Genomic DNA, 26737 nt, shown 5'->3' with positions numbered 1-26737 from the left:
TTTTAAACAGCTGTGAATGAAAAAGCGTGCAAGCACTTTATTATCACTACTATGGTTAACTGATTAACTCATGTTTCGTCGTGAATCAGACCGAGAAACCGAGAATATTAATTATTCTGTGATCAGACGATCAGCATCAGTTACTATTTTTATTCGTGGTCTTGATGAACCAGTAAACTACTGTAAAATCGGCTATCGCTCATTAACATAATAACATTCAAGTGATTCAACATATTATTTTACTATGCGGCAGACACTAATGAGTTATGATTAAAAAGTAAATTAGTAAATTCTAGAACATTAAACTCGTAAAATAATTTTCCATGTCCTCCTTATCGACATCAGAATCGGTTTTGGTGAAAGAACTATTTGTTTCATCCAAAACACCCGTACAGGTAATTATATATTATAATTTATAGTAGGCATGTACATTGTACAAGGTGCTAAAGTATTAGGTAGTTAATGTGTAAAGTCGTAAAGAAGATTATTACAAACACTATTGCCTTGACAGTCACAATAAAATATTAGTTTGATGTATATAAATTTATAAATTATTCACTTAATGAAATATTTTGTATATTTGTGTGAGTTTTAAATATCCCACTTTAGTCGCATTACTGTCAATACTGTTTAGTTGTTTTGTGCAAGCTATAGTTGTAAACTTGTAACTGATAGATCATACAACATTTATTGTTAAAGTAAAGTTATCATTATTTACTCGTTAAAATTGTGTGTACATAATATATCTTAATATAATAAATTAGTGTACATTTAAAATACCTAATACATCTGAATAAAACAAAGTTATGTTTATCATTATTTTTACATTACATTTATCTATTAATTTCAAAATCATAAATTTTTACATATTTGGCTTTAGTTATTAAATTTAAAATTTTTTAGTGTCATTTAACACGAGCTGCCAAACATCTAGAATTAGATAATTCAGTTTTAATATTAAATGGTCTTGGAAAAGCCATCAACACAACAATTGATGTTGCATTGAAACTTCAGGAAAAATTTCACAACACAATCAAATTGGATATACAAACTTCTACAGCTGATATAAAAGGTATGTGTTAAAATATGTTGTATGGAAAAGTTTAAATTACATTATGTATGGTACTTACTTGTCATCTCATGCATAATATTATACTCTGTTCAGTGAGAGAACATACCGATTCTCGATTGAAACCGCGGTTCACCCATGACAGGGTGCCGTGTGGCGATAAAAATGGGAGAAGAACTGAGTTTTGTTGGTCCGAGGCGTGTTATCTCGCTGAACAGAGTATACTTATTCTATATTGTTTTAAATCATTTTTTATTTTAGATATTTTGGAGCCACTAAATGAAGATGATGATTATGAAGCAAGAACACGTTCACTATCTTCTATACATATAAAAATAACTAAATAAAATGTTATTCGCGTTGCAAGAATTGGTGAGATGGTTGGGGCTGACGGTCTTCGAAATGTTGGTGCATCTTATTGCGCTGTTGGTTTTTACAGTTTTTTTGGCACTACGATTAGATGATGTCGCTTTTGCATCAACTATACCAGGTTCCTATGATATATGGATAGTGTTTTCGCCATTATTTGTAGCAGACGCGCTATGCACATACTTTAATATCATTGTTTTGATACGTCTCTACATTGAAGGTCACATCAAAGAAGCTGTTACAAGAACTGTATGGTCATCTGCCTTATTGTTTGTGTGGTCTTTATTTAAAGTGTTACTTTGCAGAAGACTAGCAGGGCTTTCAAATCTGGATTATTCAGAAATTATGTCGCCCATATTCATTGTGTTACAACTCATTGCCATACGTGCGTGTCAGCTACATTAAAAACATGAAATATATGCCCTTGTAAATTTAAAATATAAATAAACAATTTTTTTTACTTTACTCTTGTTGTTGTTTTTTGATGAATCGTAATACTATATTTTGATATAATATTATACTACAAGTCCCACTGTATTTCTACTTATTATTTTTATGGGGCAATATAATTTTCTAAGAACTTCACTATTTATTCATTTAAACCACTTTTCATGATTATTTTATGTTTAAAAATAATTCTAAATAACATGCATAATATTATTTTAGGAACTTGAAAATATGTTGGCAGTTTTCGACTTTGATCAGACAATAGTTGATGGCAATTCTGATATAGTTGCTATTGATTTAATAAGTCCTACCAATCTCGTTCCAAACAGAAAAGATTTCCCAAATAATTGGACTCAATATATGCAGCGAGTATTTGATATAATAAAAACTATTGAAATTCCAGCCGAAGAAATAATAGATGTCGTATCTTTGATGAGGCCCAATGATGGTATGCCAAAGTTGATGAGAGCGCTTTATGAAAACAATGTTGATATCATAGTGGCATCTGATTCAAATTCATTGTTTATTTACAACTGGTTAAAACACAATAAGTTGTTGGATATAGTTTCATGCATTTATACAAATCCAGCTACAATTTCAGATAGTGTTATTAAAATTGAACCTTATGCTGTTCAAAACAAATGCAATTGGTGTACTACAAATATGTGCAAAGGAGCTATTATGGAGGAACATGCATTGAATACAAATAAAAAATACAATAAAATATTATATTTCGGTGATGGTCAAAATGATTTATGTCCAGTTTTGAAATTGACTAAAAATGATATTGCCTTTCCAAGGTTGGGTTACATTTTGGAAAACTTGCTTAAGTCTCATATAACACCAGCAAAAGTAATGCCATGGTGTACAGGTGATTATATTTATGAGTTCTTAAAGTCTTCTAAGCTAATTTCAGCTTAGATCAATATGTAAGATTGTTTTCCAATAATTATTAGCTTAGCTAACTCTAACAAATATTTATTACGTTGTATAAATAATAAAATATATTGTAATAACGTTAAGATATTTACAACTTTTTATTATGTATTTCAAATAATGATGTAAAATACTCTATTTGTTCAGAAACAGAACTATTCTTCAATAAATATTTTCAAACAGAACAATAAAAATTAAAAGTATATTATTCTTAGAAATAATAAATATACCCATGTTTAATGTTACTTCAATAATCTAGAGCAGTAGTTTTCAACCTATTTTTTTTTTTACAGCGGACTGAATCTGAAATACGCTACAGATAAATAAATTAATGAAGATAAAATTTTTCTATTAAATAAATTAAGCTGATCACTGATCACATAAAATATTCAGTGACAGATATATTATTTACCAGACTAATTCAATATTGGTGAATATTTTAGTTTCTTCAGTAAACAAATTAATTTTGCAATCATGGTAATAGGTTGTTTATTAAAATTATTTTTACTTTTCTTATGCATAAATTGAGGGAACCTAACTGCTCTTTCTGTAACAATATATGCTTAAATTGTAATAATTTTCTAAAATTATCTGAATACATTAATGTGATGTATAATATATTTGTTACGTAAACAGTTAGATCTAGTATCACTTATTCCCTTAAACTGAGTTAACAAAATGTAATTTCTAAACAAAAAAAGCAGGTACCTAAGTGGGTGTCGCTCTGTTGTACAGTAGGACGTAGGTTACAAGTCGGTCACCGTTATGGATGATGATAAATTTGAATTCAATGATATATAAACTCAGTGTATACGAAAAACTATTTTGAGCGAAAACGGTCTGTTAGCCCATAATATTACCAATACAGGTAATTTTATATACATTTATCTACATACAGATAAAGATAGGTACAAGGTAAATACATTTTACATTTATCTATATTAGATAAAGATAATTTAACTTTTATCTATATAATATGGTAGATAAGCTAAATTTTATTATATTTAAACTAGCTGATCCCATGCACTTCGTTTCCCTTAAAAAATGACAACTCTTTAAATTGTGATTGTTCAAATCCTTTTGTATGTAACTCGCAACAGTAAGTGCAATTCAGCCACCCTGGTAGGCAATCCGACCACGTCGGATCGCGGACTATTTGCAAAGGTATATCAAGTAGACAATCCACCCGCCGATGAGCGGCTATAATGTGCAATATGCGACAATCCGATTTGATGCATGCTTGATTAACCAATATACAAATAAAATACTAATACGTCATTAATTATTATTAATAATAATAATTTAATTGACGATCAACCAATTGCAACCAATTATTTTTATTATTGTAACTTTAAAACCCATAGCAACCATTTATAAACAAAAATTTCCACCGTAAATCTCAAAATCCTCGTTTGAGCACATCCCCGGGTGGCAAAATTGTAAATAAGGCCCTGGCCTGCGCAGTAACACAATAATATAGTGTATAGGTTTCATATATTGTACTCGCGTATTTTTCGTCGTAAGATTATAGTAAATTTGTTGGCTAATATATAATAATGATTTTTTTCTCGTAAAAAATTTCTTTGTTTTGTATTAGTTAGTTTTTTTCTGTTTTTTCCTGTTTGTTTTTTTTTAACTTAAAGTTTTCTATAGTCATGACGTATGCACCAGAAAACTTTAATAGAAACGGTACGTGTGGGGGGTACAGAAAACGATAGCCGCATTGTGCACCGAAGAATACGTAAGTATAATTTGATATTATATAGAAAAACGATGCTGCAAGCCCTCCGTGTGTGTGTCACACGTTCGTCGACGATTTAACTATGAATAATTATTAACTTTAATGTTTATTTTATTGCAGGACGACAATCTCACTGCTATCAGCGTAACTTCAATGCTGGTCGTCACCGTGGTCGGAACTTTGGCTGTGACCGTCTTAGCGCTGCTGCTCTGCCTGTTGTGCGCAGGCCTCGCGATGACTGCGTTCATCGCCAACATCGTGAGGAGTCCTGCAGTGCAACGGGCAGTGAGAAAGCGTTTTCCGGGAGCAGCCGGAACGGTAGACGGAGAGATGGCGTCGCGTTGCGTGTCCGTCGCGTCGAATTGCGCAAGACGGGTGACTGTGATAATAGCCTTCGGAATTTGGTTTCTCCTTCCTCGCTCAGTCCGTCGGCACCGGAATGTCTATGGTAGTGGAGTTGATCAGACTCTCCAGCCGACCTGAAGATCAGACGCCGCTGAAGTCGGTCGCCGGAGGTCCGATTGCAGCACAGGTCGTAGACACCACGGCTGCGGACGTCGCTCCGCTACCGGACAGTGCGGAGAACTCGGCACCCGTCACCACGGAAAACGGCACTCCGCTGCCAGTTGGCAGCGTCGAGAAACCGTCCCCCGTGGAAGCCGTGACTACGGAAAACGGCACTCCGCTGCCGATCTGCAGTGTCGTGAAGCCGTCAGCCGCGCGGACACCACGTACGTGCATTTACTCATAGGTATAATCGGAAATTAAATAATGTTTTTTTTATATTGCCCATAGACCAAGCACATATAAATATTGGAAAAAGAGACATGCCTTATTTTCGAAATTCGACCAAGGTATTCTGATGGACTAGCGTATGTAAAAAAAAAACATTTATATATTATATATGTATCATATCATGTTAAAAATAAAAATGATATATATAATAATCGTATGTTTGGTTTTATAGAGAGCTTTTACTCGGTCTGTCTCGAGACACTCAGCGCCTAAATATGGCAGAAAAGTGTGACCGGGTGAAAGTGGCTGTGGACCCGTTTTGCGGCGCCGGCGGAAATATAATCCATCTTGCCCGACTGTTCGACAAAGGTACTGTAATATTTTATGCATTAAAAATAAATAAAACCGTTTTCGTGGATATAAAATGTGAACATATTATTTCCACTTAATTGTCCATTGTAATTACCGAAATGTAATAATTGTCTATAATGTACCTACCTATATATTATATTATTTTATAATAGTATATTAAGTAGGTACCTTTTATCTGTGGCTTCTAATAATTGTTATATTTTCTATTTATAATAGTCATTGCTGTAGATATTGCCGTAGACAATATAGTGATGGCCAAGCAAAATGCCGCGATGTACGGCGGTACCTGAGAAGATTGAGTTCGTTGTTGGAGACTTTTTCAAACTGGCAAATCAGATAAAGGGCGACGTTATACTCACATCGCCACCATGGGGCGGTCCAGAATACAACAAAATGGATGTTATCGAAAATGTGTTTATGGACAGGTACTTCAACTCGACGTTGCTGTATGTCCGGTCCAATAATGTAAGTTATAAGTCATTATGTATTTAATACAATAAAAGCATAGTAAAAAAATAATTAATATACTATATTAATATAGTACCTACTTAATTAATTTAATATACCTAACCGTATACTATATACATATAAAAATATTATAATAATATATTATTTATGTTTGAATTCATTAGAAGCTCCCAAACCGGTCGACATCCATCTGCATAACTGTAAGAGTTGAAAACGTCTATATTTAAAAATTGGTATAGTATAATATTTATCTAATAAATTAATTTTCTTTACCATTCCGCAAGAATGAGCGGTATAGTTTGAAAACTTACCAAAGTTATCTGGTGGATGTCGATACGTTGGTGAACAGACGTCGCACATCGGTCTGATGTACCTATGGAAAGTTATTATTGGATCGGTCATAACATTACGTTGAAAAGTTATCTGTCCATAAACTTATTTTCAGATTTGTAGGCCAATTCCGTTGCCATTTTTTAATCATTCTTTGTTTTTATTAAGGTTGAGGTGTAACAGCATTTTAGGGGCTATTGTAATTCCCACTTCCAGGACTTTATCATACATACAGCCGACAGTCCGATGACCTACATTTTTGTGTATTCTGGTCTACCCTATGATGGCCGCGAAGTAACGATCACGTCACCGTTTATCAGATTGCCCAGTTTGAAAGAGTCTCCAACAATTTCATCGGATAGGTACGCCATAAATCGTGGCATAGCGCTGGGCCAGCATCATTTTGTCATTTTGTCATTATCTACAAAAATGACGTCCCAATTATTAGAAGCTAATAATATAGGTACTTAATATTTATTATAATATAAAAAAATATTAAACTCATTATACCCAGTTATTACGATTAAGTAGAAATAATATTTTTCAAATAATATCACAGTGTCTTTGTCGAACAGTCAGCTGTACGAAGTTTCCGCTGTGCCACAAAACGGGCCGACGCCGGTCGCTGAACATGGGAAGTCCTCAAGTCCACCCAGCATCGTATTGATGAATCAACAATACATCTTACATCTTACATCTAACATTGCAATCTTATAATTATTCACCTGAATGCATGTAATCCTGTACAGTTAATTTATTACTACCCATCTACAAAGTCAACACTGTATTAATAAAAGTATTTATTGTAAAATAAAATTGAGTTCTATATTATTTGTAGGTACTTAAAAATTATTTGGGTATAAAGGAAACATATTTTAATCATACAAAATTAGATAAACTAAAAGACAAAAATAATAAGTAAATACGTCGTGTTAAAAATAGATTTTAATTAATATAGGTAGGACAGGTACCTATTATGTAGGTTTAATCCAAAACTCGTTTATCAGGAATTAAATGAAAAGGGAGGTCAATTAAAAAAAGGTGGGTAAGTGGATATCGCTCTGCTGTACAGTAGGTTACAAGTGGGTCACTGTAATGGATGGTGTTAAATTTGAATTCAATGATATAATATCATTAAATAAGAAAAACGATTCTGAGCGAAAACGGTCAGTCAGCCTATGATATTATTGATATTACCAAGTATATTTGATGATATTATTGTGAATAAAGTAATTTATATATAACCTATTTACGTGAAACCTTGTTTTAAATTTTTAATCCTAAGCTATAAAAGTTGAACATTTTATAAATTTTTAACTACAAAATAATTATTAAATTATAAATTTGATAAATGTTGTCAAAATTTGAACTTTAAATGCTTATAAATAAAAATTGAGCCTATGTATTTTTAATATTTTTTAACTGCTATTAGAACGATATATCAGCAGCCTTATATTAAATTTTCACGCTTTTTTACCCAACAAATAAAATTATATTGACAGCTCAAAAAGAGTCAAATTATTTTAAAAATGTTATCGTGTATAGAAAATGCTAATATAAACATTCAGTGAAATATTCAAGTATATCTACAGTCATACGTTTTTAAATTACAACAAAATAAGAAAATAGTTACATGAGAAATCATATTTGTATAATATGATAATATATTTTAGACGTTTCAATTACCCACGAATAATATTTTTAAAATAGGTTTATGTATATATTACGGTAAACGGTCACTTTGTACGGTCCATTGTTCAAAATGTCTAACGCGGACACTTTGTACGGTCGGGTAAAAAGGTACATTGCAGAACGCGGACACTTTGTACTATTATATACATAAAGTATATATATTATAAATATAAGTTATATACCGAAGTTAGCAAGTAAATAATACTATATATTATATATGACAAATTTTACTAAAAATGTTATAAATACATTTTATATAATCTGGGGAATCTCATGGGTACATATACATTTCACAATCGCGATATCTACGTTAAATACTTATCATTTGCGTTTATCTTTGAAATGCATTTCACTAAGACACACTGTCACATGATAACTGTCACAACCGACATGTTCACGAGTTAGGTGTAATAAACGTAATAAATCGAGTTTATAATGACGTCCAGATTCAAGGTTGCTTTTTTCATTTATGCCAGTCTGTATGGCGACAAATTCAGCAACTTGGATTAGTAAAATTGTATAAAGAAAATGAACGGATTTCCAAAGAATGTAGAGTGATGACTTCATTGGCGTTTTTACCTATTGACGACATTTTGGTCGAAATTAGTCATAGAAACAATTTACTTTTTATTTTTAGTTTTTCGCTATTTTAATAATTTACATTATAATTTATAATATTATATATACTTACTACTTAGGTATATAACTTATATTTATAATATATATACTTTATGTATATAATAGTACAAAGTGTCCGCGTTTCGGACTTTTAATGCTCGACCGTACAAAGTGACCTAGAACCATATATTACAAGTAACAACGAATTAAGAACGATATTGCAAAAAATAAGTGCCGGAAATCATTAGTTTTTAACGGAAAACGACAGGGAAGTCTGAACTTGGCGGTCAGTCTTATTTTTAAGTTATATACTTATATGTATTATAACGAATTGAAATGTTTGGTATTTTCATATGTACCCGGTGTACCACACTGCGCTTGCTCGAACAATTAAAATCAAAAACATCCCTCTACTTGTTATGTAAAACCACCATGGGTGGGTGTCAGAATTATTTTTGCATCATCAATTTTAAAACGTTGATTTACCTAGATTAAAAAAAAAATTAATTTGTAATACTTAAGCTCGGTAAACGTTAAGCGTTGTACGGGTGCGTAAAACACCGAAAATCGTGAACTTCGTAAGGCTATACCATAAAAACCAATGATTTGCAGGTAGTCGAGTTTTGGACAAGTACCTACACAGGTAACTTATAATAATTCATACTGTAAATTAATTAGGTACCAAAAAAATATAACTTCTCAAACACTGTGTCTATTGGCACTGGCGGGAGAATGTATTAGAATATCTATCAACTTGTGGACCAGTTTGTATAGTTAAATTTGGCATGCGAACTATAATTGAAATAGAAAACCAGAATAGGTGCATTGCAGATCACAAAGATTTCTGTAAAAGAACATACGATTTATAAATATACCGACATACCGTATAGGTATACTGAGTACTTATATAATAATATATAAGTTCTTTGGATTTATCATAGTAAATAATATATTTTATAATATCTATGGCAATCGTCAATTGTCGAAATTCGTCGGCGACGGTTAACAATTCTAATAATTTCAGCAATACTATTGTATTATAAATATAATATATTGTATATTTTGATTTTAGTGAACAAAAAAATAATAGGCCACAAATATAAACGTACAGTTCGTTAAACCGTATAAGTTGTAACACAAACTCGCAAATTTCGTTTGATCAGGTTTTTTTCATTAAATATTTCGATACTTCCAAGTTTCAGCTCATCGAAGTGAGATGATTAGATGAAGATGGATGAAGATAGCTTTTTCTTCGGCGATGGCGGCACTCTAGCTACGTTTCACCGGAAGAGTAGATGTTTACGAGTAAGTTTGTTTTCATATTATTATTACCTACTATTTTACATTTACTTTTTAGACTTAAATTAAATATTTATTGCCACGGACAATCTGTTAACTAGGTGACGTAGAAGCATTTATAAGTTTAATCCCAATAGCGCAATGTATAAAATACGCGAGACCGTCTTCGTTTCACCACGCCAAGTTTAATACGCACCTTTTTGTATGTTATACTATACGCCGGGTATCACCTTAGGTTTGCGCGAAGTATTTAAAACAATATAATGTTATTAATCTTTATATTTTATATTTTTATATACATAAATACATTTTTTTTTTTTTTTTTTTTTAATTTTTATTAGCTTTTAGTCGGAAACTATGACAGCTCAACAATTATACATCATACATATTATAATAAGATATTGTACATTATACATGATAAGAAAGCAATTAAAGTTAGAAAGGTATATACTATTTAGACAGATAAAGAAATAACAATGCTATTAGTATGGAAAACATTTTACAGAAATAGCTACGTAGATAGGGAAGTTTTGGGGATTAATGTGTGAAGAAATGAAGAGAGGAGAGTAATTAGAGGACTGATTAAAGAATTGAGATTAGTGATAAAGTTAGAAAATAGGACGGAAAAATTATCTGTGAGAGAATCTTGAGTCCGAGTGGCTTCAGCGTATGATTTTGGTCTGGAATGAGGGTTTAGCGCCGGAACTTTGACTGGAGGAACATTGAGGAATCTTGAGTTTTTTTTTTGAGCACTTTGGAGAACAGGACAACCCCTGAAGTTGGCGGTGTGGTCACCGGAGCACAGGGCACATTTAGCCGGACTATTCCGATCTTTGGAACATTCATTTGTGTGATGATTTGCTCCGCATTTAACGCAGCGCGCGACGTGGTGACAATAGTTTTGCGTGTGGCCGTATGATTGGCAATTATGGCACTGAGGAGGACCGTGGTTCTTTTTGTGTGGTTTTTCTATAATAACTTTGGTATTAAGTAAAGACGAAATTTTAGTGATATCCACATTGTTTGTATCTTGGGAAACTTCTATAAAAAATAGAGGTAAGGGGCGTTTGTTTTTATCTAATATGTTTTGAACACGTACGACAGAATGTCCCAATTCAGATAGAGCAGAAACAATATCAGTTTCAGTGGTAGAGAAGTGTAAATTTCTGATAACAAATCTGACTGGACGAAATTGACGAGGTTTGAATGTGTGGAATTTAGCGTCAGTGTCATTTAAATGTTTCACAATTATGTTGAAATTTGACATACCAGAGGGCTGAACAATGAGATATGAAGTTGACGATTTGCAAGTGAATCCATTCGGACCGATAAGATTCGTTAAGAGGTTTTTGAATGATGAATAGTTTAAGATATCTTTGATGTAAATTGGTGGTGCTGGAGAATCTTCACCCAGATCGGGAATGTGTGAGTTGCCATGAGTAGATTTGGAAGTATTGGATGGCGTTTCATTTTCGTCGGAGTCGAGAACGGCATATCTGTTTGGTGTGACGAAAAACTTTGATTTTTTTTTATCGCCAGGAGTAGGTGATAAAGACGAATTGGACAAATTACGTTTAGAATGATTTGAGTTGGAGGGAGTAAGTGACGAAACGGGACTCTTACTCGGATCTGGGGTTTTCACAAGAACGTATTTATCGCCGACCTTGGTCAAATGAATCATTTTTAGGTCTAAGATAACAACCGATTGTTGACAATAAAATCAATTAACGAGCGTACAACGGAGATAACGGAACGAACACAGTGCGAAATACGTGCGTTCATGATGAGCGCAGCGGCCGAACTCGATAAATACATTATACAGCTCATATATTTTATTAGCAAACTTACACCTTTTTTAGTGTAGTTTATACCCTAGATAGCAATAGATATAGGTATTAAATGTCTTGCAATTATATATTTTACTATAATTATTAATTTCATTATAATATAATATAACAATACACTCTAAATTAAATTAGTTATTATCAAGACAGACAGTCTTAAAACAAACTCTTTTCTGGACGTTTTCAAAACGTATTATGCTTAAAAAAAAAAATTGCACAGTTGTCGTAGCAGTCAGTTGCTAGATCAACCCGTGTGACATCAAATAGGAATTATTCTTGTTTTTTTAAATAGTTTTTTCGAAAAATAAATATAACATGTATAGCTCATACAATTATGAATTTATGGTTAATGGAAATGCGGATGTTTATACTTCATAGATATTTTTTTAGTTAATAATCGTGTAAATAATTTGATTAAACAATCAGGTACCTACTCATCACTAGTATCAATTTTATTATATTACGTGTAAAATCACCAACACAAGGTGCAGACTGCATTAAAAAAATTAAAAACATAAAATAAAATATAAAATAATGTTGTAGTAGAAGCTGGAAACTGTGGTTTATTTTAATTTATAATCCAATTAATGTAACCGAGAATGTAACTATTAAATTCATCATTGAATGATTACTCAGAGATCACTTTGGGATAAATGTAAATTAAATTAAAAATAATTAAAAAACATTTTGTGAAAGGAACAAGATTACTGCTAATATTTAAGTCTTAATTAACAAATTATTAACAAATAAATACAAATAATAGATATTTTAATAGCTTTTTACTATTAACATTCAGTGTAAATATAGTTTCTGATAGACTTACCTATATGTAATAAAATAATTATTCATATCAAATAATCCTAACAATTTAATGCAAGGATTCTCATAAATTGATCTTACAGCAGCCTTAAAACACCAAAAATACATTTGTACATCATTTACAAAATTTTAGTTCCCTATTATGGTGTAGGTAAAACACAATTTCGTATACCTATTATTATTTACTAAATACCTAGAATTAAATTAAACTAAAAATAAACATATGATTACATACTGAGTGCCTATTATATAATATTACCTATATATGAAAATTGAATCTTTATTACGAATACTTATCGTTTACACAGACCAAAAGAAAAAATAATTAAAAATATTAAGAAAAAAAAACACACACCATTGTAAAATGAATGCAGTCATCGATCCGCTCAGAATCTAAAATTATAGACTTGGAGTTTTCGAAATATAGTTGGTATTATAGTATTTGATGAATTTACTGTATACGTTTATGGCTTTATGTTAACTCTAAAATCCAGTAATACCATTTTTATTTAATAATTCATAAAATACAATATGCTCTTATAAAAATATTCTTGTGCTTCTGATATCTATTCACCACTTTAATCAATAATTAAATTGATAAACGAAAATAAAAATTTAAATAATACCTATATCATATTATTATAATTCAAATTCAAAATTATATACTATTTTGGTTTATTGTCATATCAAATTTCAATGAACAAATTGTTCCTTAACACAGAACTCTTTGATATAAAAAGTTGCATTATATTATATCCGTGGATTCATCATATTGACGTACCTAGTATAATATCTATCATTTGTTTATTAAATCTATGGCAAATCTCAAAGTCGTTGCAGAAGACACAGTCGATTAAAAATTCTAAAATTTCAATAAGCAAAGAAGATATGAGCAAAAAACTTACTGCGTTTCGTATAATTTTATTTTTCATAAATCACAATATTCTAAGTTCTGGCTGTATTCTGGAGCGTTTCCTTATGGGCGTCGCAGTTCACACACGTCACGGATTCCGCCGAAGCAGTCGATAATTAAAGTAAGTTTGTTTTTATATTCTTTTGGGGCTTAAATTTACTTTTAAGACTTAAAACAAATATTTAATGTCACGAAAAATGTGCTATCCAAGTGTTGTAGGCGCATATTTTAGTTCCGGACTAGAAATGTATAAAATACGCGAGATATAAACGCCGTCGTCGTTTTTCCAGTCCCTGTTTGTAGAATAAATTATAATTAATAGGTGCATACCTATACAGGGTACTTAATATAAATATATAAATATTTTGGTTTAATTTATAGAAATATATGTTATGACTTATAACTGATAATAGTCATAAGATACAATTTTAATTAATAACTGGTAATTTTTTTCTCCAAAATACAACGTTATAAGTTATAGGTAACTATTAATTTAGTGTCACATACTTAACTTCTATTGTTCACCTAATATCTATATTCTATATCATAGGGATTAGGGATGTATAACCATGTACACATAAAAGTATATTCACGGAATGGTCAACTGCCTATTCTGACGTGTGCGCACTTATGAATATTATACCTACTCATATAATCGTATATAGCTAGGTATATAAATTATAAATATACCTATATAAATAGTGTAATACTACATACACGAATGTGTTACCTATTATGTCCCTAAAAGTTCAACAGTTATTATTATATTTATTTATTTTTTAAATATAAGTAGGTACATTACAAGAATCTAATTAAAATCACATTTTTTTTTATTTTTTTGAACATAATGTATTAAAAATTATTAATTAATATATAATTTATGGGTATAGTACTAAATAAATTAATGAAATATAACAAACACAACTACTATAATTATTAGTAATAATAATATATCCACGTATAAATTATTAAAATACAAAACGAACAAACGAAAAATGATTCTGAGCAAAGATATCGTTAACTAATAAATAATATTGAGATTAAAGTAATTTATTTTTTTGAAAATTTAAAACAAGGCTCCACGTAAATAGGTTATATATAAATTACTTTATTCACAATAATATCATCAAATATACTTGGTAATATCAATAATATCATAGGCTGACTAACCGTTTTCGCTCAGAATCGTTTTTCTTATACAATGATATTATATCATTGAATTCAAATTTAACACCATCCATGACAGTGACCCACTTGTAACCTACTGTAGAGCAGAGCGACATCCACTTATCCACCTTTTTTCTGTTTAATATTCTGGGTATTTTAGATTGTACTTTGTAATGTGTAATCATACAGTTAAATTTATTTAAAATTTTTTTTTGGTTTCCTAAAATGCATTTGCCTGCGGGCGCCAACACCCTCCTTTTTTTCTTATATTTCTATTTTTTTACGTACCCATTATGTTCGATACTATAACTTCAGTCTTCAGTTATAGAAAACAACACTTGACAATATGGAATTACTGTCGAATTTTTTTTTTAAATATTAAATAGCATCTGATTGACTGATGTGCTATAATGAAACTCAAAATATAACGAATACACTACCTATACACTTATCTAAATTCTATTTTATATTCGTTTAAATTGGACTTTTAATTTTTCTGGCCATTTTATTAAGCTTGTAATATAAGTGCATTAAATCGTATTTTTAAGGCATTTTTCTTATTTTTAACTCACATATTTCGTTTCATTCTGGTTATAAAGCTAGGTGCCTATTTTTATAAATGTCATTAATCTCAATACTTCCAGAGTCCAGACTGAACTTTTGGATCGGAGATATAAAGACGCGCGCTGCATTTTGCTTGGCGGAGACGCACAGCTCTCACACTAGACAAAATATTATACATTCAAAGGGAACGCGTTTCGCCGGAAGAATAAATAATTACGTAAGTTTTGTCCTACTACTCTGTTGACGCGGTAGACCTAATGTAAATATTTATTGTCAGACAAACTTATATACCCGCTAGACGTAGAGTAGTTTTTAAAATCCAGTTGTTATAGGTGTACAAAACTTAGGATATTATGAAAAATACCTTAAATTATAATACTTTGCATACAACTGTTAATTTATTGTTATAGTAGAATAATTTTTAAAATTTGAAATCAATGATTAGGGCATTAGGCAATGCTTTTAAAAGTAGGAAGATAGGTTTTTATACCTACCTAACAAAATAAGAAAATACATAATGATCAATGTTATTTAATATGATTTGTAAGTACATAGCAGATTATACCTATCACTTGATGACGATTATTTTTGTTTTATACGTTCTTCGTAATTCAGTTCCGTCACGATAGTTTTAGTTTTCGTTAAATGTGAAACATACATTTTCTATGCATACAGGATACGGGCATTAAACATTTGGGTTTTAAGAGAACACCTCAAACGTACGTTTTATTTTGGGGGTTTTACGGGATATACCTATAGGAAATTTTCTTCAAATTTTCACATTTCACTATTTGATATTGTGATATTATTTGTACCTAGGTTAAGTTTCTGTTTTAGAATCGATCGATAGGTTACCTAGGTATATCACATTCTTTAATTTAAATTCTGGTAGTCGAGTATTGGACAAGTACCTACGTAACTTATAATTCGTATCGTAATTTAATTACTAAAAAAATATAATTTCCCCAACAGTGTCTAGGGCCACCGGCAGCAGAATGCATTATAGAATGTCTATAAACTTGTGGTCTAGTATATGGTTAAAATTTGCATGCGACCAACAACTGGGGGCTTGTTCTGGAAAATTTAAATGATCTAATAAGGTGCATCTCATTATTTTAATCAAATTAATTTTTAAGCGATTGTTGTGTTAATCAATTTTTTAATTTATTTCATTCAACACACTCGTCTCAGTTTTCTAGTACCTCTAGATTTCTCACAAAATTCATATCGATCATCTCACAGCTTTCATATTCAAAACCAAAAAGGTGGATAAGTGGATGTCGCTCTGCTGTACGGTAGGTTACAAGTGGGTCACTGTAATGGATGGTGTTAAATTTGAATTCAATGATATAATATCATTGTATAAGAAAAATGATTCTGAGCGAAAACGGTCAGTCACCCTATGATATTACCAAGTATATTTGATGATATTATTGTGAATAAAGTAATTTATATATAACCTATTAACGTGGAGCCTTGTTTTAAATTTTCAATCCTTAGCCATAAAAGTTAAACATTTTATAAATTTTTAACCACAAAATAATTAATAAATTATAAATTTGATAAATGTTGTCAAAATTTGAACTTTAAATGCTTATAAAAAAAAATTGTGCAAATGTATTTTTAATATTTTTCAACTGCTATTAAAACGATATATCAGGAGTCTAATATTAAATTTTCACGCTTTTTTACCCAACAAATAACAATTTATTGATATTTATAGAAAAAAAAACTAAAAAAATTGAAAACTGACAATGTCCGTAAACAGCTCAAATAGAGTCAAAATATTTTCAAAATTGTATGGTGTATAGAAAATGCTAATATAAACATTCAGTGAAATTTTCAAGTATCTACAGTCATTCGTTTTTTAATTACAATAAAATAAAAAAATCGTTACATGAGAAATCGAGTAAATATCAAATGTTGTAAAAATATAAATTTCAGACGCTCATAAAAATTTAATTTAAGTTTCTTCTAGACATTTTTTTTTTGATAAAGGTAGACAAACTTATGAGTAATCTTATATTACATTTTCAAATCTTAGATTTAAAAAGAAAAATTTTTATGAATTCTCATCAAAATAATTTGCTATTTTTCGTGATTTTTCCGTATTTTGTCAAAATTTGAACTTTAAATGCTTATAATTAAAAACTGTGACTAAGGATTTTTAATTTTTTTCATCTGCCTTTGAAACAATAAACTAGGAGCCTTCTATTAAATTTTCAAGCTTTTTTACTCAATAGATAAAATTTTATTGATATTTATAGAAAAAAAAACTAAAAAAATTGAAAACTGACAATGGCTGTAAACAGCTCAAAAAGAGTCAAAATATTTGGAAAATTTTATGGTGTATAGAAAATGCAAATATAAACAACCAGTGAAAATTTCATGCATCTACGGTCATTTGTTTTAGAGTTACACCAATAACCAAAATCGATTTTGCGTAAAAATTCCCGTTTTTCCTTAATTTTTCTTTTGTTTTTCACATCGCTTTTGAAAACTACTGGGAAATTAAAATTTTGACCTCCCCAATGCACCAACGATATTCACTTTCCCATCGAACAAGATACTGAAGTCGAAAATCGAAGCATTATTTCGACTACTTATCGTGTACACAGACACAAAAATAAAAAAATAAAAAATAAAATAAAAAAAAAAACAAAAAAAAAAACACACATCATTGTAAAATCAATACATTCATCGTTTCACTCAGAATCTAAAAAATATGTATTTTTATCTTATTTCAATCTTTTTCATCGAACACCAGAATATATTACAGATCATAAAGATACTAAAATTGTATACTAGATAAGTTTCAATTAGCGAGATGTAGAGAGAGATGGTGATGGAGCGAGATGTAGACGGATGAAGATAGCTGTTTCTTCGACGACAGCGTGTGCTACAGTACAGCTAGGTTTCACTGGAAGAGTCGATGTTTATGCGTAAGTTTGTTTTTATATTATTTTGGTCTTATATTTACTTTTTAGATTTGAATTAAATATTTATTGTCGCGGAAAATCTGTTAACTAAATAACGTAGAAGCATATACGTTTACTACTACCTACCAAAGGCGCAATGTATAATAATAATAAATTATACGCCAGTCCGAACAATCCAAACGCTGTCTTACTCGTAGTCGAGTTCTAGTTGATAACTGACTTGTGAATAAATGTAATTTTTGTTAGGTTAGGTTTAGGTTTTTTATTATAGTTAATTGATCAGGGGATGTATTGCCCGAAAATTTTCAATATTTGTATTGTAACTGTACTGGTATAACACTATTCGGGCTATCAATAAAGTCGTGTTCAAAATTAGAAAATTGGTGAGGTATGATATTTTTTTAAGCAATTCTTTCGAGTCGTAGGGAATTCGCTTAATGATATTTAAATATTTTCACCGATAATCAAGTACGATGACTTGTAGGTAACTAGAGACTGAGTGAATAGGAATTAGGAAGTGTGTGATATGGCGAAGATAAGGAAATGGGTCAACAGGATTTCAGAATGTTTGGTGTATGAAAGGGAAAGATGAAAAAGAAATGTAAGGTTAGGGTGGGTAAGTGGAGTGAGAGTAGCAGATATGAGAATAATAAGTAAGGTGTTAAGGTACAAAAGAGGATAGAATAAGGAATTAATTAATTAAGGGTAGTGTAGGGTAGTGTACATATTGTAGTGAAAACAAGAGAGAATAGGTTTAAGTGGTTCGGTCACTGTATGATGAGAGATAGTGAGAGTGGCTATAGAAGTTAATTTAGGGGAGAAATGATGGACGAGAAGACTGAAGAAGAGATGGATAGACAGAATACCGATCATATGGAGGTGTAGAATGAGAGTGGCTGAACCTGTATATAGCTGTGGGAGACTGGGGAAGAAAAAGTGTAAAGGTAGAATAGTTATGTTAACAATGCCGAATACGTAGGTAAAGATGTTGAATTGCAAAGGCCCTATTGACTCTTTGGCTTCAACTAACCATAGGTTTACCTAACTAACCTTCTTATGACTCATTAGGACGCTTTGAATAAAAAGATCCTGAGTTGCAGGTTGCCGAACTTAAGTGTTTGATTATCAAGTTGATCCTTTGATTGTTGACACCTTATCCATGTTATGGATGAAGCCCATAGATAATAAATAGGGCTCGGATTTATATGTATTTATATAACCAAAGCATGTATTTATACAACAAAAATATGTACATAAATATTTGCTAAAGAATTCAAGATATGTATTATAAAAAAAATTATAATAATAATTAATTATAGGTATAATAGAATGAAATAAAAAATGTATAATTACCTGAATATTTTGATTACAATTAATAACATTCATTTTCAAATTTTCGAATTCAAAAGATCGCCGATTTTGTAGTAAAATGTTTATAATAATTAATAATAAAATAAAATGTAATGAAAATTATTTATTTATTTAGTTATCTAATTATCTTGATTACAGTTATAATAATAACATGCACTTTAAAATTTTCGAATTCAAAAGTTCGTCGATATAATATATAGTCATGATAACCTTTCAATAATTCTGAACTCTGAAGAAAAGACATTAAACAGTATAATTGTCTAAATATGTGAGAACAAATTGAATAGTTGTGAAATATGTAATAACATGTATTTATGACAAAATATGTAAACATATGTAAAATTAAATATAGCTCGTTTTATCAAAAATCTTGTGAAACAAATTTATCACTTGCCGAAATTAGTTTATCATGTCACAGAGAAAATATGTATTTACATATAAATCCGAGCTCTAATAATAAAGATATGGATAGTCCACGCCTATGTTAAATACAATTAAATCTTTATTATCTATGATGGAGCCATACCCAGCTCACTCGTGTAAACTTGTTGCCGGTTGGGATGTCAGCGCACTATTTGTTTTCCATATTTGACCCACGCGTAGCATACCAAATGTACGATTAAGAAAACACTAAAATGATTGGGTCAGAGAGAGAAATAAATGGTGCGCTAAAAATCTGACATCCTCTTAGTGTTATCGAGTTGAAGAAGCAGTTGATTGTTGACAATTTGACATTTAATATTAACTGTGGTAGGTATTATGATTGGAAGTAAAAGTAATTAGCAGGGCTGTGAATTTAATGCAATGAAAAAGTGTTAAATATTTGCCTGCATGTATGCACTAAAAACAGGCAAATATATGCACTGAAATATTCAAAAATATGCACTTAAAATTCAAAAAAATACTGAATGAAACGTTTTTATTAAAATTTTTTTAAATTAATAAATTATAATTCAAATTAGTTTACAAGAAAAATTCTTTATTTACACACTTGGTAGATAGGCATGTAGGTAGGTAACGGATGAACCGAAAATATAAAAACATTTTAAGAAAATAAGCATAAATACGAAGAAATCATGAAAACATGCAATTATATTAACTAACCAAAAAAAAAAACGCATATTGGTAACGGTGTTGTAATAATAGGGATCTCCAAAAAAAAATACGTACTAATAGTTCAAACAAATCATAAAAGCCAACTGTTATAAATATTAATTTATGAAAAAGTATATTAAAAAGCATTATTATTATAAATGAAACAAAACTATAAACTATGGACCGTGACATAATATAAGTATTTCTATATTTTTAGCTCCATAATTTCTGTTAAAATATTAGGAAAATGTATTAAGTACCGTAAAAGTGCTAAATTTGAGCTATTACTTAAAATATTATATTCATAACAAATTATCATAGAAGGTTAGATACTGTTATTCCACATACTTATTATAGTTTAATTTAACTACAACATTCTAGTAGAGTCTGATAAAATTTGGTTCCACGACTTTGATCATACAAACTTTAAATACTAAACTATGGGTCTGAAATTTAGTTTATATAGATCTAAATAATCCAAAACATACATTGCTTCAAAATATAAAAATTAAGTGTCTTGTATTGTAGTAAGTAGGTAACTTTCAAAAAAAAAACTAAAAAAATCTTACTTGAAATCTATGTATAATATACGTATATTGTAATAAATGTTCAAATGTTTACTATAGTACATTATAAAAAATTATAATTCAATATAATACATTATAACAGGTGTTCAAATAAACATTTCATACCAAAAATTTTGTTAATTCACACAGTCTCTCTTCAATTTTAAATTTTTCTTCAAATTATCTACAAAATATAAATGTTTAGTAAATTGGAAGACTTGATTAAGTATTTAATCATTTATCTAAAAGAGATGTGCCGGGTCGCCACATTACTATATCGAGGGGCCATGGTGCAAGCGTCGTCCATAAATATCATAACATATATTATATTAGAAATACAAACTTAATATTTCACTAACAGTAAATATTATAAAAAAATATTACGAAATGTACTATACTCATATTATATTATGATTGTATTAGTTACAAACTCTTGAATTAAGAGTTATGTTTGAGGATTTAATTAATTTCCTAAAAGGAAATGCCTCAAGGTTGCCTCAGTAAGTAGTTAGTAAGTATGGTAGTTAAAGTGCCGTCCACCAATAAAGTACCCGAAAAAAAAACGATTAATTCAAATATAGAAGGTACTTATATCATATACTTTTATCAAAGTATGATTGTGTTAGCCACAGTCTTGTGTAAATTATATTGTTTTATGTTTTCCCAATCTAATAATACAAAATACTGAAAATTAATGAAATCACAAATATTAGTACAATAGAGAGACTGTGCATTGATTTACAAATTTGTCTTAAATTTACTTTTTGCATAGAGAATAATATGAAGGTGGGCTGGGCTTTTAATATCAGAGTATGGGGGACACGTCTGGGATTTCATATTATGCATTTGTGGACACTGGACGACCAAAAGGACCATCCTCCATAGAATGTTTCAATAAGTCCAAAATAAAATTAGTTGAATACGTTATAAAGTTGCTCCCATGCTCGACATTATCCTAGTATTTTTAAAAAAATCATTAAAAATGTTGTTTTAAAAAAAACCTTTCATGTGCATGTGTTGTCTCCAAGTGCGTGTTGTGAGAGGATAGAAGCTGATAAATCATTAATACAGACTCGTTGATCGCTTTTATGTGCTTCAAATTGTTTACACGAGTGAGCTGGGTATGGCTCCATCATAGATAATAAAGATATAATGGTCTTATCAGCGGTCTTCGATGGGAACAATTGAGGCCAAATAAAGTATACCTATGTCGAGTATCGACTATCAATATAAAGGAGCCTCAATTGCCTTCCGCGGGAACGCGGCCTCAAATGTATTTAACATAGGCGTGGACTATCCATATCTTTATTATCTATGGGCTTCATCCATAGCATCAGCATGGATTAGGGTGTCAACAGTCAAAGGATCGACTTGATAATCAAACACAAGTTCAGCAACCTGCAAATCAGGATCTTTTTATTCAAAGTGTCCTAATAAGTCGTAAGAAGGTTAGTTAGGTAAACCTATGGTTAGTTGAAGCTATGGTGATGATAGACGACTATCATCACTGGTCGTGAGCTTTGCGATGATCTTTTCCTATTAACTATCAAGGTATTCGATATTGTAAACATAACAATGAAAGAAAATATTTAAATATTATTAATTTGGTTAGGTTAGGTTAGGTTACGATAGGGCAGGAAATTAGATGTTAACTAATTATCATAGTTTTTAACACGCTCTTAAAGACTGTCACCAAGAGTTGTACCAGTATAGTTATTAATATGATATGATTAATATAATGATTTTTTTACCACAACAAATTATAAAATGTATTTTAAAATACAACAAAATATTATTTTATGAGTTTTTGTAAATAGAAAATGTATAAAATCAATAGTTTTAATTTAATATATGGTTTTGTGTTTTAATATCCTATTGTCAAAGAATTTTCAGCGTTTTCTTTCCACATTTTTTCACATTGTACTAAATCTAATTTTTTTCCGCACATATTTACAAAGACTAAAACAGATATCAGACTATGTTTTTATTTGCATTTAGACTTTATAGTTTGTAATTTAATATTGACTGTAGACCCACCAAACACAATATTATTTTAAATTAAACATTTTATGTCCTTCATAAATTACAATCACATAGTAGAGTCCGTGCAGAGCCTTTTCTCATTTAATTTCTTTGCATCCTTTATAATTTACATTCATTTTTATTTTTTATACATTTTCTAATACATATATTACCGTGATACACGTCTGATCATAATAACTGTTCGCATTATTATAATGTAAACGACACCTAGTTTTTGGATTGAAGTTAATATGTATTGCAGTATTTAGCTTCTAGCGTATTCTTTTGTTTAGTGTTATTTCACCCAGATTTCTCAAACAATTTTTTTTCACTTCATTGAACTCTATTAGATTTTTTTGTATAAATATTTTTCAAAATTAACCGGCTATACCTGGGAAATAATATGAATATTTTCGAATTTGTAAGTCTTCAGAAAATTTTGTTCTGTTATTTAATTCCTATCTAGATCATTCTATATAGATTTTTTAAACACTGACAAGCCGGTGCCAACACCCTCCTTCAAATTTTTTTCTGTAATGTAACTCTACTGAAATATTTTGTATTGACTTGAAAATTGATAACTTGGTGCCCTATGAATAATCATTCTTTAATGAAATAAATATTTAAAATTGTTTTTCCTGTTTAATATTCTGGGCATTTTAGTTTGAACCTTGTAATGTGTATTCCTACGGTAAATTTTCCAAATTTATTTTTTTGTTTTCTAAAATGCATTTGCCTGCGGGCGCCAACACCCTCCTTCAATTTTTTTTAATGATTTAACCTCTAGCCAAATTTTTTAAACATTGACAATCTGGTACATTTGAAAAATCCTTATCTTTAATGAACTAAATATTTTGAATAGTTTTGTCTGTTTAGTATTCAGGGCATTTTAGTTTGTACTTTGAAATGTATTTTTCTTCTGTAAAATTTTTTTCGAATTTTTTTTTTTGTTTCCTAAAAAGCATTTGCCTGCGGGCGCCAACACCCTCCTTCAATTTTTTTTTTTAGGATTTTAACTCTAGCCAAATTTTTTAAACATTGACAATCTGGTGCCCTTTGAATAATCATTCTTTAATGAAATAAATATTTAAAATTGTTTTTCCTGTTTAAGATTCTGGGCATTTTAGTTTGTACTATGTAATGTGTATTCCTACGGTAAATTTTTCCAAATTTATTTTTTTGTTTTCTAAAATGCATTTGCCTGTGGGCGCCAACACCCTCCTTCAATTTTTTTTTTATGATTTTAACTCTAGCCAAATTTTTTAAACATTGACAATCTGGTACATTTGAAAAATCCTTATCTTTAATGAACTAAATATTTTGAATAGTTTTGTCTGTTTAAGATTCTGGGCATTTTAGTTTGTACTATGTAATGTGTATTCCTACGGTAAATTTTTCCAAATTTATTTTTTTGTTTTCTAAAATGCATTTGCCTGCGGGCGCCAATACCCTCTTTCAATTTTTTTTTTGTAATGTATTTCTAATTGAATATTTTGTATTGACTTGAAAATTGATAACTTGGTGCCCTATGAATAATCATTCTTTAATGAAATAAATATTTTAAATTGTTTTTCCTGTTTAATATTCTGGGCAATTTAGTTTGAACTTTGTAATGTGTATTCCTACGGTAAATTTTTCCAAATTTATTTTTTTGTTTTCTAAAATGCATTTGCCTGCGGGCGCCAACACCCTCCTTCAATTTTTTTTAATGATTTAACCTCTAGCCAAATTTTTTAAACAATGACAATCTGGTACATTTGAAAAATCCTTATCTTTAATGAACTAAATATTTTGAATAGTTTTGTCTGTTTAATATTTAGGGCATTTTAGTTTGTACTTTGAAATGTATTTTTCTTCTGTAAAATTTTTTTCAAATTTTTTTTTTTGTTTCCTAAAATGCATTTGCCTGCGGGTGCCAACACCCTCCTTCAATTTTTTTTTTTAGGATTTTAACTCTAGCCAAATTTTTTAAACATTGACAATCTGGTACATTTGAAAAATCCTTATCTTTAATGAACTAAATATTTTGAATAGTTTTGTCTGTTTAAGATTCTGGGCATTTTAATTTGAACTTTGTAATGTGTATTCCTACGGTAAATTTTTCCAAATTTATTTTTTTGTTTTCTAAAATGCGTTGGCTGCGGGCGCCAATATCCTCTTTCAATTTTTTTTGTAATGTATTTCTAATTGAATATTTTGTATTGACTTGAAAATTGATAACTTGGTGCCCTATGAATAATCATTCTTTAATGAAATAAATATTTTAAATTGTTTTTCCTGTTTAATATTCTGGGCATTTTAGTTTGAACTTTGTAATGTGTATTCCTACGGTAAATTTTTCCAAATTTATTTTTTTGTTTTCTAAAATGCATTTGCCTGCGGGCGCTTACACCCTCCTTCAATTTTTTTTTTATGATTTTAACTCTAGCCAAATTTTTTAAACATTGACAATCTGGTACCCTTTGAATAATCCTTGTTTAATGAACTAAATATTTTAAATAGTTTTTTCTGTTTAATATTCTGGGCATTTTAATTTGAACTTTGTAATGTGTATTCCTACGGTAAATTTTTCCAAATTTATTTTTTTGTTTTCTAAAATGCATTTGCCTGCGGGCGCCAACACCCTCCTTCAATTTTTTTTAATGATTTAACCTCTAGCCAAATTTTTTAAACAATGACAATCTGGTACATTTGAAAAATCCTTATCTTTAATGAACTAAATATTTTGAATAGTTTTGTCTGTTTAATATTTAGGGCATTTTAGTTTGTACTTTGAAATGTATTTTTCTTCTGTAAAATTTTTTTCAAATTTTTTTTTTTGTTTCCTAAAATGCATTTGCCTGCGGGCGCCAACACCCTCCTTCAATTTTTTTTTTTAGGATTTTAACTCTAGCCAAATTTTTTAAACATTGACAATTTGTTACCCTTTGAATAATCCTTATCTTTAATGAACTAAATATTTTGAATAGTTTTGTCTGTTTAATATTCAGGGCATTTTAGTTTGTACTTTGAAATGTATTTTTCTTCTGTAAAATTTTTTTCAAATTTATTTTTTGGTTTCCTAAAATGCATTTGCCTGCGGGCGCCAATACCCTCTTTCAATTTTTTTTTTTGTAATGTATTTCTAATTGAATATTTTGTATTGACTTTAAAATTGATAACTTGGTGCCCTATGAATAATCATTCTTTAATGAACTAAATATTTTAAATAGTTTTTTCTGTTTAAGAATCTGGGCATTTTAGTTTGTACTTTGTAATGTGTCATCATACATACAATCATACAATTAAATTTTTTCCAAATTTTTTTTTGTTTTCTAAAATTCATTCGCCTGCAAGCGCCAACACCCTTCTTCAATTTTTT

General features: G+C 29.8%; 1 protein-coding gene across 10 annotated transcripts; it reads left to right on the top strand.

Moving 5' to 3' along the window:
- The first annotated feature begins 71 nt into the window (after positions 1 to 71).
- LOC132951290 (transmembrane protein 203-like) lies at positions 72 to 7330 on the top strand. Of its 10 annotated transcripts, XM_061023104.1 has the most exons (8): positions 72 to 395; positions 2105 to 2756; positions 3115 to 5293; positions 5358 to 5434; positions 5530 to 5666; positions 5886 to 6134; positions 6636 to 6930; positions 7027 to 7313. In XM_061023104.1, the coding sequence occupies exons 1-3, from the start codon at positions 324 to 326 to the stop codon at positions 3120 to 3122; spliced, it is 732 nt and encodes a 243-aa protein (XP_060879087.1). In that variant the 5' UTR covers positions 72 to 323; the 3' UTR covers positions 3123 to 5293; positions 5358 to 5434; positions 5530 to 5666; positions 5886 to 6134; positions 6636 to 6930; positions 7027 to 7313. The 10 variants fall into 10 exon arrangements, with proteins under 10 accessions (XP_060879087.1, XP_060879083.1, XP_060879084.1 ...); XM_061023100.1 differs by having other exon boundaries at positions 2105 to 5293; positions 6302 to 6930; positions 7027 to 7325; XM_061023101.1 differs by having other exon boundaries at positions 2105 to 5293; positions 5898 to 6134; positions 7027 to 7324.
- Positions 7331 to 26737: the final 19407 nt, after the last annotated feature.

Source organism: Metopolophium dirhodum, chromosome 8 (assembly GCF_019925205.1).
Source record: "Metopolophium dirhodum isolate CAU chromosome 8, ASM1992520v1, whole genome shotgun sequence".
NCBI lineage: Eukaryota > Metazoa > Arthropoda > Insecta > Hemiptera > Aphididae > Metopolophium > Metopolophium dirhodum.
Note: the sequence above shows the minus strand (reverse complement) of the source record. Positions and strands in the feature narration are given on the sequence as shown.

Bases quoted from the DNA above. Each gene is read 5' to 3' on its own strand.
- LOC132951290 (XM_061023103.1), top strand. From the start codon at position 324: ATGTCCTCCTTATCGACATCAGAATCGGTTTTGGTGAAAGAACTATTT. The intron at 396-2,104 runs GTAATTATATAT...ATATTATTTTAG, and splicing joins CATCCAAAACACCCGTACAG to GAACTTGAAAATATGTTGGC.